Genomic DNA, 27,198 nt, shown 5'->3' with positions numbered 1-27,198 from the left:
AAATTGATACCTGTTGGGGCGCCGGCGGACGCGCCTGTTTCAATTTAATGAACAATTATAATACTCCAAGCTTAACCGTAAAATACCTACAACATTTGCACTTGATCAATCCCCGCTAATTATGTAATTATTTTTTTTTCCCAACACCAAAACAAAGTAATAAAAAGTAAATTCTTTTCCACCAATGCAATGTTTTATAAAGGGAAGTAATTGTGTTTTCCTAATTTATCAAAGGGAAGTAAGTGCTAAAGGACTAAACATAAATAATTTTCAGACATAATTAGAATTTTTGTTCATTTTTAAAAAATTGTGTTCAATGAACATGCCGACAATTATTACTATAATTTGAAAAATGAAAATTATTTCCCAACACTTTCAATAGTAATTTTTTTAACTCATAAATTTAGACCAGGGGTCGGCAACCTGCGGCTCGCGAGCCGCATGCGGCTCTTTTGATGTCAAGATGCGGCTCTTCAGCTCCATGCACAAATATTAATAATTATTTTAATTTATTTTTAAAACTCATAAAATATTAGTCTGCAATACTCAGTAATTAAAGATATAGGCCCTAGATCTAATAACCATGTAAAGTTTCTAATTTCGAGCAGAGCTTGCTAAACTACTTTAATATGTTTTGTGCGAAACATGTGTATGTTTTTATATGAATAAATATTATTTCATATTTTAAGCTATTTATTTTAAATGTAATGTATATATAAATATATAAATGTGTATATATATATATATATATATATATATATATATATATATATATATATATATATATATATATATATATATATATATATACCTAATCAGATATCATAATATTGAAATAAAAATGATTGTGGCTCTTTAAAAACTGTGAAATGTGGTAAATTGTAACTTTTGGCTCTTCCGTCCCAAAAGGTTGCCGACCCCTGATTTAGACAAATGCGCACGATAATTGTCTAACACTTAAATCCATCCAAGACCAACGACAAACATGCGTTACATACAGAACTGAGCTTTATATATTAGATTGTGTAAAATAAGAATAAGGTGGTGGGTGGTGGCGTAGCGAGGTCGGGTATCACCCGGTGCGGCACCCAATGGTATCACCCCCCAGAGGCGTAGCGACCCTTCCCGGGGACAAATTTTTCGATTTCCACCCAGCCCCTCAAACTTTCGATTTGCCCCCCCCCCCCCCCCGCCCCTAAAATTTTCCTCTATATATTTTGCTATTTTTCGCCATGGTGTCACCCCCCTAAATGGTGTCACCCGGTGCGATCCGCCCCGCCCACCCCCCCCCCCCCCCCCCGCCCCCGCTACGCCTCTGGGTAGTGGTGCTTATTCGCAAAGGTGAATGGGAAGGATTTTCACATGAACGGTGAGTAGAAATATCGTTTAACACTCTGAGTATAAACAAATTGTATTAACGCGTAATGTACAATTTCAGTAGCCAATTTTGTTAAGAACCGACGCGACTAGTTCTTTGTACGATTCTTACGATTTCTCTCAACCTCACCGTGAGAGATCAGATACTTTTTTTACTTAACTGCATTACATCTTGCCTGGATTATTCATTAAAGAGAAATAAATGTCATCCCGAAACGATCAGTAAAATAGCATACGGTCGGAGAGCGGGTTGGTGAAAGCTGATACTCTGTGCCGAAATTTTAAGAGTTTAGAAAACTAGTAAATTGTACCGAATAGATCATTTTGATTACTTGTAAACTTGGTACAACATGACGACTGCTACTGCTTTGTTCAAGTTGACAATTTAAAAGTAAAAGATACTATTTGTTCTAAAGACACAGCTAAAAGTAGACCAAATAAACTTGCACTTTCTACACTCTAAAGCAGGGGTCTCCAAACTTTTCAGCCCGAGGGCCGCATTAACTATCAAATATCAGTTCGGGGGCCAGAGTTTCTTCCAGGCATCTCTTCGGGTTGGCGGTGCCCCCCACCCCGAAGAATGTCTACCTCCCTCCCCTCCCCCCCCCCACCCCACACGAAATATAATTTATATTGAAATATATACAAGTGCCCCCCACTCCCTCCCCGGAGAAAAAAGTCTGAAAGAAACACTGTCGGCGGCAGACAATACACTCGAGGTCCAAGTTTGTTCTCAAATAATTTCATTCTTGAAATTTTTTGTTCAAATTTTGATAGGTACTTTGATACAAAAGTTTTAATATTAATATTAGGAAATTCTTCCGTAGACAAGAAGATCTCCGCCGGATGAGAAGACCTTGCGGGCCGCATGCGGGCCGTAGTTTGGAGACCCCTGCTCAAAAAACGCATGTAAGTTTATAAAGTACTAATAATATTGCGCACTATTATGCACATCTTTATTTAGCGTTCACTTGGTGTGCATTTCTTTTTTCTACGAGATTATATTCTATTTTAAAAAAATTGAGTAATTAAAATGGATTAAAAATCATGTCTAGAAGTCTATATCCCGAGTTGCCATCCCCCGTAGTGTTATATTAGAATATTCGAGAAAGTTTAGGGGAGATCACAAATCTCGTTTTTTTTTTTTTGCACGATTACAAGATTTCTCTATACTTCGTATATACGAGAAAGTAAAAAGAAAGCGCACCAGGTATTCCCACCAAGTTCCAAAAATAGAAATGGTTTTTCAAGTGAGCAGTAGAAGGAAGTTGTCACATCTAAAAAATACGATGTTTATGTCGTGTTGACACAATATTTATTTTAAAAGCTATTACACTTATTTTAACTTTATTAGAGTATTCACTGTGCTAGCTCTAGTGGTAGATATTTTATTTCGTTAGCAAATAGCTGGTTTTAAATCCATCTTATTTCGTTATTGCAAGACTTTTGTGTGGGTTAACTTAAAAGTCTTTTGAGTCTTTTGATGTAGAATAAATAGTCCTAGATCTAGCTGTACTATTTTGTTACCCGGCCTTAGGCCTTAGATCTAGCTAGATCTAGATCTGGCTTCTAGTTTTTAGCTTTCCTTAGAACACACTGCTAGCTAGCTATTTTATTTTAGGTAGCCTTTGAACTACTGCTAGCTATTTTATTTTGGTAGCCTTTGAACTACTGCTAGCTATTTTATTTTGGTAGCCTTAGAACACACTGCTAGCTATTTTATTTTGGTAGCCTTAAAATTACTGCTAGCTATTTTATTTCGGTAGCCTTAAAACTACTGCTAGCGATTTTATTTTGGTAGCCTTAAAACTAATGCTAGCTATTTTATTTGGTAGCCTTAAAACTACTACTAGCTATTTTATTTTGGTAGTCTTAAAACTACTGTTAGCTATTTTATTTTGGTAGCCTTAAAACTACTGCTAGCTATTTTATTTTGGTAGTCTTAAAACTACTGCTAGCTATTTTATTTTGGTAGCCTTAAAACTACTGCTAGCTATTTTATTTTGGTAGTATTAAAACTACTGCTAGCTATTTTATTTTGGTAGCCTTAAAACTACTGCTAGCGATTTTATTTTGGTAGCCTTAAAACTACTGCTAGCTATTTTATTTTGGTAGCTTAAGTGTTTCTGGATTATCTGGATTATCTGGATTATCCACTACTTAACACCTGTCACCCTCAGATCTGACCCTGCTGCCACATGCATCTGCTGAGACTAGCTGTGATTATCCTGGCACATGGCCCTTTGGGTGTGCAAGCAAAGCAATTGGCCTGCGGCCAATCCGCCTTCGGCCGCTGCGAATGTAAGAGTAATTTTATTGACTGCAGGGCGCGGATGTTAAAAGAGGTGCCTGTCAGCATGACACCGAATGCCGAAGTTGTGTAAGTCGTCTATTGAAGCGTTGTCAGTCAGCTCATTTTCTATTAATGCTATCCCCTTATCTACAAGTGCTATCCCCTTATCTACAAGTGCTATCCCCTTATCTACAAGTGCTATCCCCTTATCTACAAGTGCTATCCCCTTATCTACAAGTGCTATCCCCTTATCTACAAGTGCTATCCCCTTATCTACAAGTGCTATCCCCTTATCTACAAGTGCTATCCCCTTATCTACAAGTGCTATCCCCTTATCTACAAGTGCTATCCCCTTATCTACAAGTGCTATCCCCTTATCTACAAGTGCTATCCCCTTATCTACAAGTGCTATCCCTTTCTATAGTAGTGTTCTGGTGGATAAGTTTTAAGGTTAACGGAGATTCCTAAATTGAAGTTTTAGTTGACCAAGACAAGTTGTCATCACTTTAAATGAATTCTATTGAACAGAGATCTTGACTTAAACCAAATTCAAGTCATCGGTGAATGTGATTTTCGAGGCTTAGACCTGCTGGTTGAACTGTAAGTCGACAAATATTTATCCTTATCATCGTTCACGTCCCACGTTTTACAAGCTTTAACGTTGTTCATAATGTCTGTTGGTTTATGGGTTTGTAAATCAATTTTGACCCATTTCTAATGCAGCGATTTTGTTCAAACTTTCCAGATAAGTTTGTCTACGAGGAAAATGCATGAATATTTAATTTTCAATTTAATTAGACGTTTAATTAGTCATTAAAAATTGATTTAAACATCGCTATAGTTAATAATAATAGGGAAGATAAGACGATTAAATACAAGCGATCGCTAGATCAGATAGACGGCTAGGGTGAGCTTCTCTGAGCATCAACCACGAACTACGGTACAGCAGCGGCTACTGTTCGGGTTTTAAAGCAAAATTTTAGTCGTAGGTTACGTAGTGTCAACTTCATTTTAAAAGAATATCTAAAAGAGTGGAGTATAGAGTGGAGTATAGAGTGGAGTATAGAGTGGAGTATAGAGTTGAGTATAGAGTGGAGTATAGAGTGGAGTATAGAGTAGAGTATAGAGTTGAGTATAGAGTGGAGTATAGAGTGTAGAGTGGAGTATAGAGTATAGAGTGGAGTGGAGAGTGGAGTATAGAGTGGAGTATAGAGTGGAGTATAGAGTGTAGAGTGGAGTATAGAGTGGAGCATAGAGTGGAGTATAGAGTGGAGTATAGAGTGGAGTATAGAGTGGAGTGGAGAGTGGAGTGTAGAGTGGAGTATAGAGTGTAGAGTGGAGTATAGAGTATAGAGTATAGAGTGGAGTGGAGTGTGGAGTATAGAGTGGAGTATAGAGTGGAGTATAGAGTGGAATATAGAGTGGAGTATAGAGTGGAGTGGAGAGTGGAGAGTGGAGTATAGAGTGTAGAGTGGAGTATAGAGTATAGAGTGGAGTGGAGAGTGGAGTATAGAGTGGAGTATAGAGTGGAGTATAGAGTGTAGAGTGGAGTATAGAGTGGAGTATAGAGTGGAGTGGAGAGTGGAGTGTAGAGTGGAGTGTAGAGTGGAGTATAGAGTGGAGTATAGAGTGGAGTATAGAGTGGAGTATAGAGTGGAGTATAGAGTGGAATGTAGAGTGGAGTGTAGCGTGGAGTATAGAGTGGAGTGGAGAGTGGAGTATAGAGTGGAGTATAGAGTGGAGTATAGAGTGGAGTATAGAGTGGAGTGTAGAGTGGAGTGTAGAGTGGAGTATAGAGTGGAGTGGAGAGTGGAGTATAGAGTATAGAGTGGAGTATAGAGTGGAGTATAGCGTGGAGTGGAGAGTGGAGTATAGAGTGGAGTGTAGAGTGGAGTATAGAGTGGAGTACAGAGTGGAGTATAGAGTGGAGTATAGAGTGGAGTATAGAGTGGAATATAGAGTGGAGTGGAGAGTGGAGTATAGAGTGTAGAGTGGAGTATAGAGTATAGAGTGGAGTGGAGAGTGGAGTATAGAGTGGAGTATAGAGTGGAGTATAGAGTGTAGAGTGGAGTATAGAGTGGAGTATAGAGTGGAGTGGAGAGTGGAGTGTAGAGTGGAGTGTAGAGTGGAGTATAGAGTGGAGTATAGAGTGGAGTATAGAGTGGAGTATAGAGTGGAGTATAGAGTGGAATGTAGAGTGGAGTGTAGAGTGGAGTATTGAGTGGAGTGGAGAGTGGAGTATAGAGTGGAGTATAGAGTGGAGTATAGAGTGGAGTATAGAGTGGAGTGTAGAGTGGAGTGTAGAGTGGAGTATAGAGTGGAGTGGAGAGTGGAGTATAGAGTATAGAGTGGAGTATAGAGTGGAGTATAGAGTGGAGTGGAGAGTGGAGTATAGAGTGGAGTGTAGAGTGGAGTATAGAGTGGAGTATAGAGTGGAGTATAGAGTGGAGTATAGAGTGGAATGTAGAGTGGAGTGTAGAGTGGAGTATAGAGTGGAGTATAGAGTGGAGTATAGAGTGGAGTATAGAGTGGAGTATAGAGTGGAGTGTAGAGTGGAGTGTAGAGTGGAGTATAGAGTGGAGTGGAGAGTGGAGTATAGAGTATAGAGTGGAGTATAGAGTGGAGTATAGATTGGAGTGGAGAGTGGAGTATAGAGTGGAGTGTAGAGTGGAGTATAGAGTGGAGTATAGAGTGGAGTATAGAGTGGAGTATAGAGTGGAGTATAGAGTGGAGTATAGAGTGGAGTGTAGAGTGGAGTGTAGAGTGGAGTATAGAGTGGAGTATAGAGTGGAGTATAGAGTGGAGTATAGAGTGGAGTATAGAGTGGAGTATAGAGTGGAGTATAGAGTGTAGAGTGGAGTATAGAGTGGAGTATAGAGTGTAGAGTGGAGTATAGAGTGGATGGATTATAGAGTGGAGTATAGAGTGGAGTATAGAGTGGAGTATAAAGTGGAGTATAAAGTGGAGTATAGAGTGGAGTATAGAGTGTAGAGTGGAGTATAGAGTAGAGTATAGAGTGGAGTATAGAGTGGAGTATAGAGTGGAGTATAGAGTGGAGTATAGAGTGGAGTATAGAGTGGAGTATAGAGTGGAGTATAGAGTGGAGTATAGAGTGGAGTATAGAGTGGAGTATAGAGTGGAGTATAGAGTATAGAGTGGAGTGTATACGGCTGTTTAGTTCTGAAAAGATTCTTGAGTATTGATGTATCGTTTATTGACAGGTCCCTGTACAAAAACCAAATCCACTCGATCCACATCAAGGCTTTTGAGCATCTCTACCGATTGAGAGTTCTGTAAGTAAGATCTGCACTCCATACGTCAATGACACCACACTATACGTCCATGACACCACACCATACGTTAATGACACCACACCATACGTCCATGACACCACACCATACGTCCATGACACCACACCATACGTCCATGACACCACACCATACGTCCATGACACCACACCATACGTCCATGACACCACACGATACATCAATGACACCACACGATACATCAATGACACCACACCATACGTCCATGACACCACACCATACGTCCATGACACCACACGATACATCAATGACACCACACCATACGTCCATGACACCACACCATACGTCCATGACACCACACCATACGTCCATGACACCACACCATACGTCCATGACACCACACCATACGTCCATGACACCACACCATACGTCCATGACACCACACCATACGTCCATGACACCACACGATACGTCCATGACACCACACCATACGTCCATGACACCACACCATACGTCCATGACACCACACCATACGTCCATGACACCACACCATACGTCCATGACACCACACCATACGTCCATGACACCACACCATACATCAATGACACCACACCATACGTCCATGACACCACACCATACGTCCATGACACCACACCATACGTCCATGACACCACACCATACATCAATGACACCACACCATACATCAATGACACCACACCATACGTCCATGACACCACACCATACGTCCATAACACCACACCATACATCAATGACACCACACATTTGGAGCTGACGTCTATTGTAAGGCTTTACTTTTTTGTAATTTCAGCAATTTAAGAAAGAACAGTCTTACAATTTTAGACGTCAATAATTTGAACGTCCATCACTTATCGTCCTTAGACACACTGTAAGTAGAGGTTCATCAGACAGGTAGTGACGTCTGACAGTTAGTGACGTCTGACAGTTAGTGACGTCTGGCAGTTAGTGACGTCTGACAGTTAGTGACATCAACGTGATTTTAGTCTACTACTATTTACATATAAGACAAAATTTGCCCTACACCCAGTCTGTCCTTTTCCTTCCTACTGTCCTACGCTGTACTAGTGTCCTGTAATGTCCTACTGTTCTACGCTGTACTCTTGTCCTGTAATGTCCTACTGTTCTACGCTGTACTCTTGTCCTGTAATATCCTACTGTTCTACGCTGTACTCTTGTCCTGTAATGTCCTACTGTTCTACGCTGTACTAATGTCCTGTAATATCCTACTGTCCTACGCTGTACTAGTGTCCTGTAATGTCCTACTGTTCTACGCTGTACTAATGTCCTGTAATATCCTACTGTCCTACGCTGTACTAGTGTCCTGTAATGTCCTACTGTTCTACGCTGTACTAGTGTCCTGTAATGTCCTACGCTGTACTAGTGTCCTGTAATGTCCTACTGTTCTACGCTGTACTCTTGTCCTGTAATATCCTACTGTTCTACGCTGTACTAATGTCCTGTAATATCCTACTGTCCTACGCTGTACTAGTGTCCTGTAATATCCTACTGTTCTACGCTGTACTAATGTCCTGTAATATCCTACTGTCCTACGCTGTACTAGTGTCCTGTAATGTCCTACTGTTTTACGCTGTACTAATGTCCTGTAATATCCTACTGTCCTACGCTGTACTAATGTCCTGTAATGTCCTACTGTTCTACGCTGTACTAGTGTCCTGTAATGTCCTACTGTTTTACGCTGTACTAATGTCCTGTAATATCCTACTGTCCTACGCTGTACTAATGTCCTGTAATGTCCTACTGTTCTACGCTGTACTAGTGTCCTGTAATGTCCTACGCTGTACTAGTGTCCTGTAATGTCCTACTGTTCTACGCTGTACTCTTGTCCTGTAATATCCTACTGTCCTACGCTGTACTAGTGTCCTGTAATATCCTACTGTTTTACGCTGTACTAATGTCCTGTAATATCCTACTGTTCTACGCTGTACTCTTGTCCTGTAATGTCCTACTGTTTTACGCTGTACTAATGTCCTGTAATATCCTACTGTTCTACGCTGTACTCTTGTCCTGTAATGTCCTACTGTTTTACGCTGTACTAATGTCCTGTAATATCCTACTGTTCTACGCTGTACTCTTGTCCTGTAATGTCCTACTGTTTTACGCTGTACTAATGTCCTGTAATATCCTACTGTTCTACGCTGTACTAATGTCCTGCAATGTCTTACACACTGAGTTTCTTTCAGGCTTCTCTTCCGGTTGGGGGTGGGGGTGCAGCACATACTGTCCTCCACTCTCCCTGAAAAAATTTAGTCCGCTCCCCGAAATTTTCAAATCCCCCCCCACCGGAGTAAAAAGTCTGAAAGAAACACTGCACGCAATCCTATACTATATCCCACATTCCTGTTCTGTTTGACATAATGTCCTACATCTAATTCTAGATTCTAGTAGTCAGTTGTTTAGTAGTTAGTCGTCTAGTAGTTAGTCGTCTAGTAGTTAGTCGTCTAGTAGTTAGTCGTCTAGTAGTTAGTCGTCTAGTAGTTAGTCGTCTAGTAGTTAGTCGTCTAGTAGTTAGTCGTCTAGTAGTTAGTCGTCTAGTAGTTAGTCGTCTAGTAGTTAGTCGTCTAGTAGTTAGTCGTCTAGTAGTTAGTCGTCTAGTAGTTAGTCGTCTAGTAGTTAGTCGTCTAGTAGTTAGTCGTCTAGTAGTTAGTCGTCTAGTAGTTAGTCGTCTAGTAGTTAGTCGTCTAGTAGTTAGTCGTCTAGTAGTTAGTCGTCTAGTAGTTAGTCGTCTAGTAGTTAGTCGTCTAGTAGTTAGTCGTCTAGTAGTTAGTCGTCTAGTAGTTAGTCGTCTAGTAGTTAGTCGTCTAGTAGTTAGTCGTCTAGTAGTTAGTCGTCTAGTAGTTAGTCGTCTAGTAGTTAGTCGTCTAGTAGTTAGTCGTCTAGTAGTTAGTCGTCTAGTAGTTAGTCGTCTAGTAGTTAGTCGTCTAGTAGTTAGTCGTCTAGTAGTTAGTCGTCTAGTAGTTAGTCGTCTAGTAGTTAGTCGTCTAGTAGTTAGTCGTCTAGTAGTTAGTCGTCTAGTAGTTAGTCGTCTAGTAGTTAGTCGTCTAGTAGTTAGTCGTCTAGTAGTTAGTCGTCTAGTAGTTAGTCGTCTAGTAGTTAGTCGTCTAGTAGTTAGTCGTCTAGTAGTTAGTCGTCTAGTAGTTAGTCGTCTAGTAGTTAGTCGTCTAGTAGTTAGTCGTCTAGTAGTTAGTCGTCTAGTAGTTAGTCGTCTAGTAGTTAGTCGTCTAGTAGTTAGTCGTCTAGTAGTTAGTCGTCTAGTAGTTAGTCGTCTAGTAGTTAGTCGTCTAGTAGTTAGTCGTCTAGTAGTTAGTCGTCTAGTAGTTAGTCGTCTAGTAGTTAGTCGTCTAGTAGTTAGTCGTCTAGTAGTTAGTCGTCTTGTAGTTAGTCGTCTAGTAGTTAGTCGTCTAGTAGTTAGTCGTCTAGTAGTTAGTCGTCTAGTAGTTAGTCGTCTAGTAGTTAGTCGTCTAGTAGTTAGTCGTCTAGTAGTTAGTCGTCTAGTAGTTAGTCGTCTATTTTCTCTAACCCAGTTACCTTCGAGGAAACCAAATTGTCATGATCGACAAGTACACACTGTTGTCTGCAGTTATGTTTAAATTTAATATGTGAGTACATTTATTTCATAACACAACCATTCATCAATACAACCGTCTAAACGTCAAACAGTCTATCCGTCTAACCATACATCAAACAGTCTAAACATCTAACCATACATCAAACAGTTTATACATCTAAGGGGGGGGGGGGGCTGTCATCCATAAATGACGTCACGCTTTTTTGGACGATTTTTACCTCCCCCTTCCCCTCCGTCACAAAAAGCCAGACCCCCCTTAAATGACGTCACACCTCAGCCCACAACCTCCCTCCCCCCCTCAAAATTGCTGTTGAAATTTTCTTAAAACATTGATATTTTTCCAAAATCTTGTCAGAACTCTGTCAACATAGAGTATTTTGATCATCTCCTATTACAATTTAGTAAAACCGTTTTCTAAAACGCGAAATAACGACTAAAACTCTTTTTCTAACATTGCTTTTTTAAAATGCAAAAATGTGACGTCACACCCTCTAAACCCTCCCCTCCCCCTCATCACACGCCCTCACAAAATTACGGACCCCCCTCCCCCCTACGAGTGTGACGTCATTTATGGACGACCCTTATCCATACATTAAACAGTCTATACGTCTAACCATACATACATCAGTCTATACGTCTAACCCAGGGGTTCCCAACCCCGTGCCCGCGGGCGCCATGGCGCCCGCCGAACGATTCGTATGTGCCCGCCTCTCACTATCCGACAGAGACAGAATTTTTTTCATAAACATTATTGAAAGGTTGAAGGGGATGCAAATCGAAAGTTTAAGGGGGTGGGGTTGGGGGGTGCAAATCGAAAGTTTCGTCCCCGGGTGACGGGAAGGGTCGCTACGCCTCTGGAAGGAGTTTGTTGATTTAAAATAGGTGGTGCCCGCCACCCTACCGATATTTTAGAATGTGCTCTAGAGTAAAAAAAATTGGGAACCCCTGGTCTAACAATACATACATCAGTCTATACGTCTAACCATACATCAGTCTATACGTCTAACCATACATACATCAGTCTATACGTCTAACCATACATACATCAGTCTATACGTCTAACCATACAACAGTCTATACGTCTAACCATACATACATCAGTCTATACGTCTAACCATACATACATCAGTCTATACGTCTAACCATACATCAGTCTATACGTCTAACCATACATACATCAGTCTATACGTCTAACCATACATACATCAGTCTATACGTCTAACCATACATACATCAGTCTATACGTCTAACCAAACATACATCAGTCTATACGTCTAACCATACATACACCAGTCTATACGTCTAACCATACATACATCAGTCTATACGTCTAACCATACATACATCAGTCTATACGTCTAACCATACATCAGTCTATACGTCTAACCATACATACATCAGTCTATACGTCTAACCATACATACATCAGTCTATACGTCTAACCATACATACATCAGTCTATACGTCTAACCATACATACATCAGTCTATACGTCTAACCATACATACATCAGTCTATACGTCTAACCATACATACATCAGTCTATACGTCTAACCAAACATACATCAGTCTATACGTCTAACCATACATACATCAGTCTATACGTCTAACCAAACATTTATCCAAATATTCTCAACCAGCTCCTCTCAGTTCCCATCAATACACCCCCTCCACCCCACTCTACCCCATCCACCCCACTCTACCCCCCTCCACCCCACTCTACCCCCTCCACCCCACTCTACCCCCTCCACCCACTCTACCCCCTCCACCCCACTCTACCCCCTCCACCCACTCTACCCCCTCCACCCCACTCTACCCCCTCCACCCCACTCTACCCCCTCCACACCCAAACACACACCCACAAACACCGTACTCTTTTAGATCTGCAAAAAGTATGTCAGTTTAACATTTTACAGTTTTAAAAATATGCATTATTAAATTGCTTTCTGAAGCATTTGAAAAGAATATGTAACACACATTATAAAGTGTTTTAAAACGTATACTTTAATGTAGATATAACAAGAACGGTTGAATGTGTGTTGAAGTGTGTATGTGTTTGTGTCTGTTGGTATTGATGTCTCCCCCCCCTCCTCCCCAGTGAGATGGACAACTCAATGATTCCCTGTGACTGTTACCTGCGGGAGATGAGGGAAACTTTTCTTGCATTCAGCACCGACCTGACGCCCTACTTTAGTGGCATCTTCTGTGTTGACGGTCCCGAACGTTTTCCCATGCTCGATGCCGCTGTCAGTGTGTTTGGGCAGTGTCCAGGTAAAGCTACATCCCACCACCCCACCCCACTCAACATACCCATCCACACAACACGACCCAACACCAATCCACACCAATCCACACCAATCCACACCAATCCACACCAATCCACACCAATCCACACCAATCCACACCAATCCACACCAATCCACACCAATCCACACCAATCCACACCAATCCACACCAATCCACACCAATCCACACCAATCCACACCAATCCACACCATTCCACACCAATCCACATCAATCCACATCAATCCACACCATGCCACACCAATCCACACCATTCCACACCAATCCACACCAATCCACACCAATCCACACCAATCCACACCAATCCACACCATTCCACACCAGTGTTTCTGACATAACATGTCTTGCTAACAACACCAGTGACTAAAACCATAAACAGAACATTACGATCAGTGACTAAAGCCATAAACAGAACGACTAATGCATATGTAATACACATGACATATAACACAAATGATATGCAACGCCAAGGAAACCCGACCTAAACTTTTGCTTCTTTCTCCCGACATTCCAAACCTCCTTTATCAAAAAACAAGTGCCAGAAAATTGAAGAACGACCTTCTCTCGTATGGAAGTACGACATTATCTCGTATTGAATTACGACATTCTCTCGTATGGAAGTACGACATTCTCTCGTATTGAATTACGACATTCTCTCGTATTGAATTACGACATTCTCTCGTATGGAAGTACGACATTCTCTCGTATTGAATTACGACATTCTCTCGTATTGAATTACGACATTCTCTCGTATGGAAGTACGACATTATCTCGTATTGAATTACGACATTCTCTCGTATGGAAGTACGACATTCTCTCGTATTGAATTACGACATTCTCTCGTATTGAATTACGACATTCTCTCGTATTGAATTACGACATTCTCTCGTATTGAATTACGACATTCTCTCGTATGGAAGTACGACATTCTCTCGTATTGAATTACGACATTCTCTCGTATTGAATTACGACATTCTCTCGTATGGAAGTACGACATTCTCTCGTATTGAATTACGACATTCTCTCGTATTGAATTACGACATTCTCTCGTATGGAAGTACGACATTATCTCGTATTGAATTACGACATTCTCTCGTATGGAAGTACGACATTCTCTCGTATTGAATTACGACATTCTCTCGTATTGAATTACGACATTCTCTCGTATTGAATTACGACATTCTCTCGTATTGAATTACGACATTCTCTCGTATGGAAGTACGACATTCTCTCGTATTGAATTACGACATTCTCTCGTATTGAATGGGCGATATTGCTACGCAGAGTGGCCACCCCTGCCTATAAGAAAATGTTACCTAATTCCCTGTGGCGCCACCTACCGGCGCTTTCTTAGAAATACGGCCCATTACGACCTTCTCTCGTATGGAAGTACTACATTCTCTCGTATTGAATTACGACATTCTCTCGTATCAAAAAACAGGCGGAACCTGATATTAACATTAAACCTAACCAATATCGTACGACCATTTTAGGGATAGTGGCATTAGTCGCGCATTTTTCGGAGAATATTTAAAAAAAAAATTAAAACAATTTTGACAAAAAAAAAATTTAAAAAAAATTACAGCATACTCATTACTGGAGATTCAAATTTTGAACAGTTTTTTTTTACGTAGCCTAAATATCACATTTTGAATGTGTATACTTCTTGGCTTATTTCTTGGCTTGTCTCCATGACAACCCACGCTAGCGCCTGCACATCAGCTTTTTGTCACCATGACAACCCACGATAGCGCCTGTAGATCAGCCGTTTGTGTTGTTCTAGCTGGGTATGTACATTCAACCACTCACACATCGATCTAATTCACAAGTGTAGCCTTTGCTTGAGTGGTCAGGCTCAATTCAGCCATCCATCTTTTATATGGGAGGTCTATTATTTTCTGGTTTTAAGATCAGCCTAGAGACGAAGGGCAACTGTTTAAAGTGTGCCCCGCAGAATACAATTTTGCATATCTATATATATAATTCTATTCTTGGAGACGTTAGAAAACTAGCTGTAAGCGCGCCTTGCAGTTCCCCCTCTTCCTCTCTATCGCTACCCCCCCCCCCCCACTCCCCCACATGGTCTGGTGAGCTGTGGTTCACGCTAAATTTTTACAATCGTAAAGCCGGGTTTAGTGACGGCTATTAGGGGCAGATAATTTAATTTGCAACAATTTTAAACTTAGGGGAGGTAACTAAGAGGAGGCTGCTTTCAGGGAAGGGGGGGGGGGGTAGGGATTGGGGGAAGGAGAGTTTTTTAGAGCAAATATTTTCAGTAGCAGCATTGGAACTGTCGGATTCACAAAATATGAATTACTGAAAAGTAGAAAATAAAACAACTAAATAGCGCCGCGGGTCGGCTCGTCTTTTATATTTCATTACTAGCAGGTCCCGTTTGTCAGCTGATCTTGTACATTTTTAGGTGGATTTTGTTCAAAAATCTTTTCAAATAAATGGAGGAAGAGGGGAGAGGAAGCTGGATAAATTACATAACAAACGCATTTTCATATAAGTTCAAAACGTTAGTATGTCAAGATGATCTACGCGTACCTTATTATTGTGTGAAAAAAATAATATTGAAAGAACACAAAAATCAGCAATTAAAAAATTAAATGATTTGAAGAACAAGAAGGTAACACCCCCTAAGGGGTCGGCGTGGTCGAGTCGATAAAGCTCATGGCTGCTAAACCGAGAAGTCTCGAGATGAGGCTAGTTAGCTGGGGACAGCCACTCTTCTAGGAGAGACAACTGGGGATAGCCACTCTTCTAGGAGAGACAACTGGGGACAGCCACTCTTCTAGGAGAGACAACTCGTTAGCTGGGGACAGCCACTCTTCTAGGAGAGACAACTCGTTAGCTGGGGACAGCCACTCTTCTAGGAGAGACAACTCGTTAGCTGGGGACAGCCACTCTTCTAGGAGAGACAACTGGGGACAGCCACTCTTCTAGGAGAGACAACTGGGGACAGCCACTCTTCTAGGAGAGACAACTCGTTAGCTGGGGACAGCCACTCTTCTAGGAGAGACAACTCGTTAGCTGGGGACAGCCACTCTTCTAGGAGAGACAACTGGGGACAGCCACTCTTCTAGGAGAGACAACTCGTTAGCTGGGGACAGCCACTCTTCTAGGAGAGACAACTCGTTAGCTGGGGACAGCCACTCTTCTAGGAGAGACAACTCGTTAGCTGGGGACAGCCACTCTTCTAGGAGAGACAACTCGTTAGCTGGGGACAGCCACTCTTCTAGGAGAGACAACTCGTTAGCTGGGGACAGCCACTCTTCTAGGAGAGACAACATGGGACAGCCACTCTTCTAGGAGAGACAACTGGGGACAGCCACTATTCTAGGAGAGACAACTCGTTAGCTGGGGACAGCCACTATTCTAGGAGAGACAACTCGTTAGCTGGGGACAGCCACTCTTCTAGGAGAGACAACTCGTTAGCTGGGGACAGCCACTCTTCTAGGAGAGACAACTGGGAACAGCCACTCTTCTAGGAGAGACAACTGGGGACAGCCACTCTTCTAGGAGAGACAACTGGGAACAGCCACTCTTCTAGGAGAGACAACTGGGGACAGCCACTCTTCTAGGAGAGACAACTCGTTAGCTGGGGACAGCCACTCTTCTAGGAGAGACAACTGGGAACAGCCACTCTTCTAGGAGAGACAACTGGGGACAGCCACTCTTCTAGGAGAGACAACTCCAAAAATCAAACAACTGCTGCCTTGTAGTTTGTTCTTGGTTGGACAAAGGCTATGTAAGCAAATCCAAAAAGAAAAGCAGGCTGAAATCGGAGTCAATGGCCTCAACGGCGTATCCTTAATTGTGTTGGAGGCGTGGTCGAGTCGGCAAAAGTACATGGTTGATAAATTCGAAAAAAGTCTCGAGTTCAAACCCTCTGGCAGATAAGGCTTGATCCCTTCCAACGCTAAAAATTAAAAACGAAGAAGAAGAACACCCCCTACAAATCTCAACGCCAACACCTAGTAACTAGTCAGGTCGCAGACCCAAGAGGGGTATCAGAAAAACCGTAAAGGCCGCTAAAACTGACCAGTGGTCTTATTTCCTAATAATAAACATAGCATATGTTGTTGCTTTCTTCAAACCATTTCCTTCATTTAAATGTTAACGAGAAAGTAAAAAAGAAACATATAGAAAAGTCAACATAACATTGTACTCACAAACATAATACTCAACAGCTATTCTAAAGTCACCAGTACCAATTTATTAATGTTAAATAATTTTACAGAATCGATAACAATATCAAAAGCTAACTGAAAGTCTTATGAATTTTATAAAAAAAACAACAAATTTTGAATTGACCTTGAATTGAAGCAAAATTTGACACGCTTTACCTGGCTCAAGGACATTACACATCATTGACCTCCTCTCAAGGCCATTACCCATCATTGACCTCCTCTCAACGACCACACTGTGTAATAACCCCTCTACATCCCTGTAATAACACCTCTACACAATACATCCCTGTAATAACCACTCTTCACAATACATCCCTGTAATAAACCCTCTACACAATACATCCCTGTAATAACCCCTCTACACAATACATCCCTGTAATAACCACTCTTCACAATACATCCCTGTAATAACCCCTCTACACAATACATCCCTGTAATAACCACTCTACACAATACATCCCTGTAATAACCACTCTACACAATACTGTATGTATTGTTTTGTCTAGAGATTTGTCCAACATCTAGGTAGTTTATGCTTGTGTACAGGCAGGAGAATGTTTTCCACTAGGACAGGGATCGGCAACCTGCGGCTCGCGAGCCGCATGCGGCTCTTTTTATATCAAGATGCGGCTCTCCAGCTCCTTGCGCAAATACTAATAATCTTAATAAAAAAATAAAATATTTGAAATAAAAAAAATGTTAGTGGCTCTTTAAAACCAGGGAAATTTTGAAAATTGTAACTTTTGGCTCTTCTGCTTCAAAAGGTTGCCGACCCCTGCACTAGGACAAACTATCATCAACATTTTCATCAGGACTCATTGCCGTTAACTTTCACATTTCATCCGAAAAAAAAACTATCGTTAACTTTTACATCGGGACAATCCCCCGCGACATAAACCCCCTGGACTAAAGCCCCCCGCGACATAAACCCCCCGGATAATAACCCCTGGACTGAGGTTTATTTAAAGAAACCCAGCAGATCATCACTCTGCGATTACTGAAGATGCCAAGGCCAAGCTGCCCTCGGTTCCACACATACGGCGTAACATCAGGCGTCAACGTCAAACGTTAAATCACCCACTGTCTGATCCAAGGAATGTTGATCATATAATCATTCCTGAATAAAATACAATGACACAAGATGGACAACAATTTCTTCTGTTCGATTCCGGTGCCAAATTAAAAGGTAGGATGTTTTTGTTTGGAACCAAGGACTACTATATTGGCAGACCACAGCGTCGAGGTCGGAGACAACCTATGTTCCCACTTGATATGTGGAACATGCACACACGTGCAGAAGACCACTTGCCAAAATCAAATAACTCAGTTGAGGGCTGACACAGACGTTTCCAGTCGAATATGGGATGTTGCCACACAAATATTTGGAAATTTATTGATTTTATTAAAAAGGAACAATCGCCCCAAGAGGTTTATTGTACACAAATTAATTCAGGTCACTGTTTACCAAAACAGAAAAAAAAATATTGATAGCAGCTCTAAAATTTTAACTGTTGTTAAAATTTTTAATGAGTCCACCATTATTGAGTATTTGCGAGGCATTGCTCACAATCTGTCTTTTTAAAGTTATAATAAAAATAAAACAGTTTTTTTTCTAATGTTTGTTTCTTATTTATATATTAATTTTGGTTCTCATCATCTTTGGTTTTTCCTTATATTATAAAACTCAATTGGGGGGTTTTTGTCCAGGGGGTTTATATCGCGGGGGGTTTTTGTCCAGGGGGTTTATATCGCGGGGGGGGGGGGGGGGTTTGTCCAAGGGTTATTGTCGCGGGGGGTTTATGTCCAGGGGTTCTTGTCGCGGGGGGTTTTCGTCCAGGGGGTTCTTGTCGCGGGGGGTTTATGTTCAGGGAGTTCTTGTCGCGGGGGGTTTATGTTCAAGGGGTTCTTGTCGCGGGGGGGTTTATGTTCAGGGGGTTCTTGTCGCGGGGGGTTTATGTTCAGGGGGTTCTTGTCGCGGGGGGTTTATGTTCAGGGGGTTCTTGTCGCGGGGGGTTTATGTTCAGGGGGTTCTTGTCGCGGGGGGTTTATGTTCAGGGGGTTCTTGTCGCGGGGGGTTTATGTTCAGGGGTTCTTGTCGCGGGGGTTTATGTTCAGGGGGTTCTTGTCGCGGGGGGTTTATGTTCAGGGGGTTCTTGTCGCGGGGTGTTTATGTTCAGGGGGTTCTTGTCGCGGGGGGTTTATGTTCAGGGGGTTCTTGTCGCGGGGGGTTTATGTTCAGGGGGTTCTTGTCGCGGGGGGTTTATGTTCAGGGGGTTCTTGTCGCGGGGGGTTTATGTTCAGGGGGTTCTTGTCGCGGGGGGTTTATGTTCAGGGGGTTCTTGTCGCGGTTTTTTTTTTTGTTCAGTGGGTTTTTTGACCGGACACCAATTTATCGTCAACTTTCAAAATTTAAATTATAGTTAAGGACCCCATAACCTATCCACACTCCCCCTCCCCCCTAAACCCCATGGGTTGCTTAATCGCCTCAGTCTGGTGAGGTCACTCTATGACGTCACTCTCTGACGTCACTCTATGACGTCACTCTGTGAGGTCACACTGTGAGGTCACTCTGTGAGGTCATTCTCTGTTGTGTCACTAGCAACCAGACGGACTCACGCCTTCAATGACGTCAGCACCGCGTGTATGACGTGCAGTCAGGCGGAGACCAACCACGAGTGTCAGCTGTCTGGGACAACACTCTGCACCAAACCCCAGGTCGGTCTTCTAGGTCAACCTACTGTCTTACATCTGTCTTATCTGTCTTGTTTAAGTTGTGTCTTGCTATCTGTTTTGTTCTCTGAATGTGTCTTGTTACCTGTCTTTAGAATGCATGTCAGACGGTGCTGGAGTGGGATGGCGAAAGTCTGTCCATCAGCTCCCGCTGTCTGGGCTACAGGGACTGTCTGATGGCGGAATTCACTAACAGCCAGACCTGCGTTAACTCATCTACGCTTTTCTGCAAGTTCTGCGCGTTTGGGACTATGTGCTCTAACTCTACGCCAATGGCAGGTAAACATTTGGGGCAATTTGTTTTACACATCTTGTCTGTAAAATCTTGGTCATTAACCGTCTGATATTTTAACGCTAGGTCGAACATTGGATGTCAACTATAACTTGACCTACGCAAAATTCAAGCATGATTTTACAGAGGACTTGAAGGATCGAAATTCACCAAAGTTCTTAGACTTTCAAAACAACGTGGCACTTGCTGTAAGATCTCCTTCTCCTCACACTGAATATTAACTACGAGCTGACCCGCGACGTAGCATACGCCGCTATCTATTTGTTTCATTTTCTACTTATCAACAATTCATAATTTGTGAATTCGACACTAGCCCACCGCCCTACCTCCCCCACTCCCCAACCCCACTCCATCCCGCCCAGTGAAAGCAGCCGTTTACAGACGACAATGAAAAGATCAAGCAGAACTTGTTATCTCCCCTTAGTTTCAAATAGTTTAAAAACGAAATTATCTGCCCCTAATAGCCGTCACATTCTAACCGACTCTACTATTGTAAACATTCAGGGTGAACCACAGCTCACCTGACAGGTGGGGATGGGGGTGGTGGATAAGCTGCGTGGTGTCTTCTATGGTCCCCATAAAGAGAATTATATATATATATATATATATATATATATATATATATATATATATATATATATATATATATATATACGACCTGACCCGCAGCCATCTAGTTGTTTTATTATTCATAATTTGTGAATTCAACACTACCCCCGCCATCCCTTTCCCCCTCCCTTCCCCCCCCTCCCGCTCCGTGAAAGCAGCCGATTACAGTCAAAGAAAAGATCAATCAGAAATTGTTACCTCCCCTTCGTTTCAAACCGTATAATACTAAATTATCTGCCACTAATAGCCGTCACTAACCCAGTTCTACGATTGTAAACATTCGGGGTGAACCACAGCTCACCTGACGGATGGGGATGAGGGTGTGGGATAAGCTACGTGGTGTTTTCTATGGTCTCCATGAAGAGAATTATATATATATATATATATATATATATATATATATATATATATATATATATATATATATATATATATACGAGCTGACCCGCGACGTAGCCATCTAGTTTTTTTTTTATTTTCTGCTTTTCAGTAATTCATAATTTTTGAATTCGACAGTACCAATGCTGCCACTGAAAATATTTGTTTTGAAACAGTATCAGTAGCTCGTTAAGGACGATAACCCCCACCCCACCCTCCTTTCCCCCCTCCTTTCCCCCAACCCCAACCCCCCCCCCCCGTTAAAGCAGCCTCCTCTTAGTTACCTCCTCTAAGTTTAAAATCGTTTCAAACTAAATTATCTGCCCCTAATAGCCGTCACTAAACCCGGCTCTACGATTGTAAACATTAAACATTTAGCGTGAACCACAGCTCACCAGACCATGTAGGGGTTGGGCTGGTAGCGATATGCCTAGAGAGGAAGAGAGAGATGACTGCAAGGCGTGCTAACAGCTCGGTGTTTTCTAGGGTATCCAAGAAGAGAATTATATATATATATATATATATATATATATATATATATATATATATATATATATATATATATATATATATATATATATATATATATATATATATATATATATATATATATATATATATATATATATTCTACTAGACATATTACCCATTGTGGGACGGTGTTGAATAGCGGTAGAGAGCTAGACTACTAACCCGAAAGTCTCGAGTTCGAATCTGGGTTCAAATCAGTGAAACGTCCCTGAGTCCATCCAGCTCTAAAAGGTATCTAACTCGCTTTAGGGAAACAAAGGCGGCTGGGCATAGTGCTGACCACGCTATCTCTTCATATGTCGAAGTCTCTGAAGCAGATTAAGTCTACTTCATCTGCCCTATATGTCCTTGGTCACGAACGAGAAAAGATGATAATATATTATATAACCCATTTAATGGAAAAATAATAAAGCCAGGTTGATATTGTTTCTCTTATTTTTCTAAACCAAAACCAAAACAAATACATCCACCTCAATCTAAACCAAGGCTTCGGAATCGGAGCCGAAAATTTAACTGGAATCAAATTTTAGCCGAAAATGATAATTTATCTGGAATCGGAACTTTATCCTTGATCGGAAATTTAACCTTAACTACAACCGGTAAGGAACTAAACCGGAAGTTGAACTTGAATTGAAATCAAAACTTTATCTGGATCAGCAGCTATAAACAGAGTAAGAACTTCAACCTGAGCCTAAACCATAACTTTAACCAACACTTGAACCTAAATCTAAACCTGAACGTAAACCTCTGAACCAGAATCTTTTATTTAAATGGAACAAAAATTTCCAGTGATATTCGATTTCCTAATCCAGATTCGATAACAGAGTTTCTTCCATGCATCTCTTCGGGGGGGCTAAGCCCCCCCCCCCCCCCCCGAAATTTTTTTACCGCCCCCCGGAACGAAATGAAATTTACATAATTTATATAGAAAATATATAATTTTAACAGTGTCCGCCCCCCCCCCCGAAGAAAGTCTACCGCCCCCCCCCCCGAAAATTTCAAGTGCCCCCCGGAGAAAAAAGTCTGGAAGAAACACTGTTCGATAACAGTTCCGGTTTCAGTTAAACCATCTTTATTTCCGATTCCATATGGTGGCTCATTTTAATTAAAAGTTTAGTTTGATTCTAAATTTATAGTTCCCGTTAAAGGTCCGATTCTGTTTAAAGCTGCAGTTACAGATAAAGTTCTGGTTCAAGTTCAATTTCCAGTTAATTTTCGGTCCGGTAAAATTTCAACTTTCGATTTAATCTCCAGATACAGTAAATATTATAAAACTAGGCATGCTGCCCAGCTTCGCTTAGGCTTTCGAAAACATTGAGAATTTTAATGCTTAATTAATTCGCCCGAGGGTCGGTCTACGACCTCAAGAGTTATGAAGAGGTTCCTCCGTGGACATTTTTTTTTCGATTTATAGGTCATATAAGGCACCGGTCAGTCGAGGTCAGTTTTGACCCCCTCATCGTAGACTTTTCGGCCAACCGGCCCCCGTGTTCTGTCGCCCCAAGGCAAGATCTTGCCAAATATGTAGCGCCTGCGGCGCCGAGAACTGCCCTATCGGACACCCGACAATCTAGATCTAGATCTAGAATCCTAATAGAATTTATTTTTTTAAGTTTAGCCCGAGCATAATAAAAAAAACACATTAACCAAGTTGACTTGGTGTGTCTCGAACCCGCACCACCTGCGTAGTTTATAGTACACTAACATCTCCGCTATTTAGGCACCTTATAAAATTCGGATAATGAAACACGTATTTTAAAATCTTAACTTACGCGAATATGCCTATTCTTTCAAATTAACTTTTTTATCCCAAATTAGCCAGTTCCAAACAAAGATTTTGTATAAAATAAATAAGTCTTGAAATAGTTTAGTCCTAATATAGAAATTTATTTTTGGAATTGATTTTAGAGAAGTTAGAGTCTAAATCTAGATCTTAGCGTCTACGTCTAGATCTAATCTAGTTATTGCGTAGATTTAGATTTAGATTTAGTCTAGATCTATAATTTCTAGATCTAGAATCCAAATACATAAAATAAATTTTATGAGTTTAGGCCGGAAAAATTGTATTGTATACATTTCATAGTGTACGTAGATCTAAATCAAATTTGAATGAAATAGTTCATTTCTTTGTATTCTAAACACGGCAGATGACGTCATTAGTTAATGTATAAGCAATAGTGACGTCACATTTTTATGCGTTCTTTTTCACATTTATTAATGCTTTTCCGGTTGCATAAATAATACTGTTTCTCTACATTCGAATACGCCTTTAATTTTTATTTTTCTTCTTTAAATAAAATTGTGGTTATACATTTAAAACATCTAACATATTATTTTCAACAAAAGTCCGTATAAAGTTCTCCATATATCGCTGCCGTTTCTGACGTGATGTCCGGCGAAAATTTTTTGCGGACAGAGAGAGAGAGAGAGAGAGAGAGAGAGAGAGCGCACATGGCGTTTTATATATTAGGATGGGAAAAAATGCTATTTCTGGTGCGCTTTCCGATTCTGACTAAAAATTCCGGTTCCGGCTTAATTTCTAGTGAAGGATTAAGTTCCGCTTCCAAGTAATTATCGTTTCCGGTTAAAATGTTTCAGGATAAAATACTCAGGCTGCTCTACTCTCCCACAGTTCCCCTCCTCTCCCACAGTTCCCCTCCTCTCCCACAGTTCCCCTCCTCTCCCACAGTTCCCCTCCTCTCCCACAGTTCCCCTCCTCTCCCACAGTTCCCCTCCTCTCCCACAGTTCCCCTCCTCTCCCACAGTTCCCCTCCTCTCCCACAGTTCCCCTCCTCTCCCACAGTTCCCCTCCTCTCCCACAGTTCCCCTCCTCTCCCACAGTTCCCCTCCTCTCCCACAGTTCCCCTCCTCTCCCACAGTTCCCCTCCTCTCCCACAGTCCCCCTCCTCTCCCACAGTTCCCCTCCTCTCCCACAGTTCCCCTCCTCTCCCACAGTTCCCATTCTGCCCTTAATGCTCTCTTCCTCCCTCCTCTCTGCCCCCACTGTTCCTCTTTTCTCTGCCCCCCCCCCCTGTATAAGCGTCAAAAAACCACACCTCCAACGTCTTAGGTATCATCCATTTATGAGGCCAACAAAAAGTTGGATTTCCACAGGCGCCCGTTTAAAGAACGTCATCCCTGGCCTCTGTACCCGATATTAACGTTCACTAAAAGTGAAGGCCTATAAGTGTTTTTAAAAGTTTAAATCATAGAGTGTTCACACCAGATACATTTCCTATACTTTTGTCTAGCCATAATTTAGGCCTAAATGTTGGTTAACGTATTATAGTGCCTAAAAAGGCCTGCCGCGACATAATTGCCCATTGAGGTGGTATAAAATAACACGGGCACTGCTATATTTGCTTTTAAGCCTATATTGTTTATCTGCCTATTTGCTTTTTAGACACAGTAGTAGAATAAGTACAGGATCCAGTTAATGGAAATGGCCCAAAATTTATTTGTAATTAGTCATCATGATCGTCTCTACTTTCTCTATTGTCTATTTACGAGAAAGTAGAAACTGGTGTCAAAAATTATGTGGAAAGGTGAAATCAAATTTAAATGTTGAAAATTGGTGTTAAAACTCATTTTAAAAATTACTGTCAAGAAAAATCGCCAGAAGTCAATGTAAAAAGTTAATGTAAAAAGTAAAATTTAATCTAAAAAGTTAATGTAAATTGTAATCTAAAAAGTTAATGTAAAATGTAGACCTAATCTTAAAAAGTTTATGTAAAATGTTATCTAATAAACCGGGAGTGATCTCCCCTAAACTTCCTCGAATATTCTTATATAAAACAACAGGGGATGGGAACTCGGGCTATAGACATTTTTTAAAATCAATTTTAAATACTTAAACTATTTAAAATAGAATAAAATCTCGTAGAAAAAAGAATTGCACACCAAGTGAACGCCAAATAAAATGTGTATAATAGTGCGCAATATTATTAGTACTTTATAAATTTACATTAGTTTTTTTTTAGAAATGGGAAATAGCGTAAATTACTACATCCGTTCAACGGAAATTACTCAACATTTGACCGGAGGTAGCGAATTAGATCTTTTACTTACAAGTGAAATTTAATTTATCTATATGAAATAGTACTCAAGTTATAGACTTTTGAAAAATTCAAAGTAGAAAAAGTACCATTTCCGATTATCGGAAATCGCTCAAAAGTTGATACGGATCTACGATTTTGATAACATACTTATATATGAAATTTCATCAACCTAGCTGTAACGGTACTCAAGTTATCGTGTTTACAGGCACACACACACACGCACATACACACACACACAGACATGCGGACAAGATTGCGAAATTATGTCTTTCCGACTCAGGGAGGTGTAAAACGTCGAGATTTGTAAAAATCTCTTTTTTTTGGCACAATTACAAGACTTTCTCTATACGAGACAGTAAAAAGGTAAAGTTATGGTTATACGACCAACCTAGCAGAAATCCTAAAAGAAAGATAACAACAAAAGAAAAATTCTGACATTCATTCATATGAACTTTTGGTTCTTCCAGTTAAAAGAGATTACGTCATCACTACCACGTGGGATTAACTCGCGTGTCGTCAGCTGCGAGTAAGTTCTTTCATCCATTTTAGCGGTCCCAGGTTTATACGTGAAATTGTGACATTATACGTGTATTGTGGCATTATACGTGATAGTATGAGTTTTATACGTAAGATTGTGACATTATATGTGCTATTGTGAGAATTTAATTGATATTGTGACATGATACTTGATATTTTTTTATACAATACGTGATATTTCACATTATACGTGATATTGTTACTATACGTGATTATGTGACATACGTGATATAAACTCACTACGGAAAATGTACAGTGTCACAACATCCTTTCATTGTCAGAGTGTAAATATAAGAGTTTCATCAAGACGGCACACTCGGCTAGAACACAGTTTCATTAACTAATTTGAACTACAAACTAAACAATCTATATAAAATGTCAACACATAAGAAACATCACAATTAGACAAAGTTAAATTACAACTACAAGAAGATCAAAATATCTACAATCACACAACGATAAAGAAATATCGGCTTTTCATATTTAGACTGGTTCGTGGTAAGGAGTTGCATGTGCTAGTCAACTTTGATCTGACTGTAATCAACGCCTACTCGCATGACGCCGTCAAAAATGCACTTTTAAAAGAACTACAACTGCATCTACATAAAGAGGGAGGCTTCTTCCATCGAGAAAATACTGACGTCACCACAGTGTATTTATGGGATCAAGGTACACAACATAATGATGCATATCAAGCTCACGTGTTTTTTTTTTTTTACTTAATGCAGAATTTCATTAAAGATTACTAGCAGATCACGTCCAATCATTTAAGGGAGATAAAATTTTATTTTGTGACTTCAGAAACCGTTTGTTTATTAAGTGAAGAGTTGGATGGGTATGGACATTTAATTTTTAATCATCTTAATTTAATTGTAAACATTCGGTACTTTTACATTTGGGTCAAACACCAAGATAAGATGATTTAAAGAATTGAACTGAAATTAAATGACTAGCGTCACGGACAGCTGTAGCCAGTGGCGTAGTAAAAAATTATCATAAAAG

At 40.7% G+C, this 27,198-nt stretch overlaps 1 protein-coding gene across 1 annotated transcript; it reads left to right on the top strand.

Moving 5' to 3' along the window:
* Positions 1-2,654: 2,654 nt before the first annotated feature.
* On the top strand, positions 2,655-26,865 carry LOC131931263 (uncharacterized; the record flags this gene model as incomplete). Its single annotated transcript, XM_059287990.1, has 12 exons — positions 2,655-2,756; positions 3,558-3,757; positions 4,199-4,270; positions 6,892-6,963; positions 7,766-7,843; positions 10,518-10,592; positions 12,660-12,832; positions 19,661-19,776; positions 19,887-20,070; positions 20,150-20,271; positions 26,127-26,185; positions 26,684-26,865. Coding segments are annotated over exons 2-12 (1,315 nt in total), but the record flags the coding sequence as incomplete, so codon positions are not given.
* Between the last annotated feature and the right edge of the window lie 333 nt (positions 26,866-27,198).

The sequence above is a fragment of the Physella acuta genome, unplaced genomic scaffold, assembly GCF_028476545.2.
Source record: "Physella acuta isolate Inbredline_101_S28 unplaced genomic scaffold, ASM2847654v3 ptg000103l, whole genome shotgun sequence".
Classification (NCBI taxonomy): Eukaryota; Metazoa; Mollusca; class Gastropoda; family Physidae; genus Physella; species Physella acuta.
Note: the sequence above shows the minus strand (reverse complement) of the source record. Positions and strands in the feature narration are given on the sequence as shown.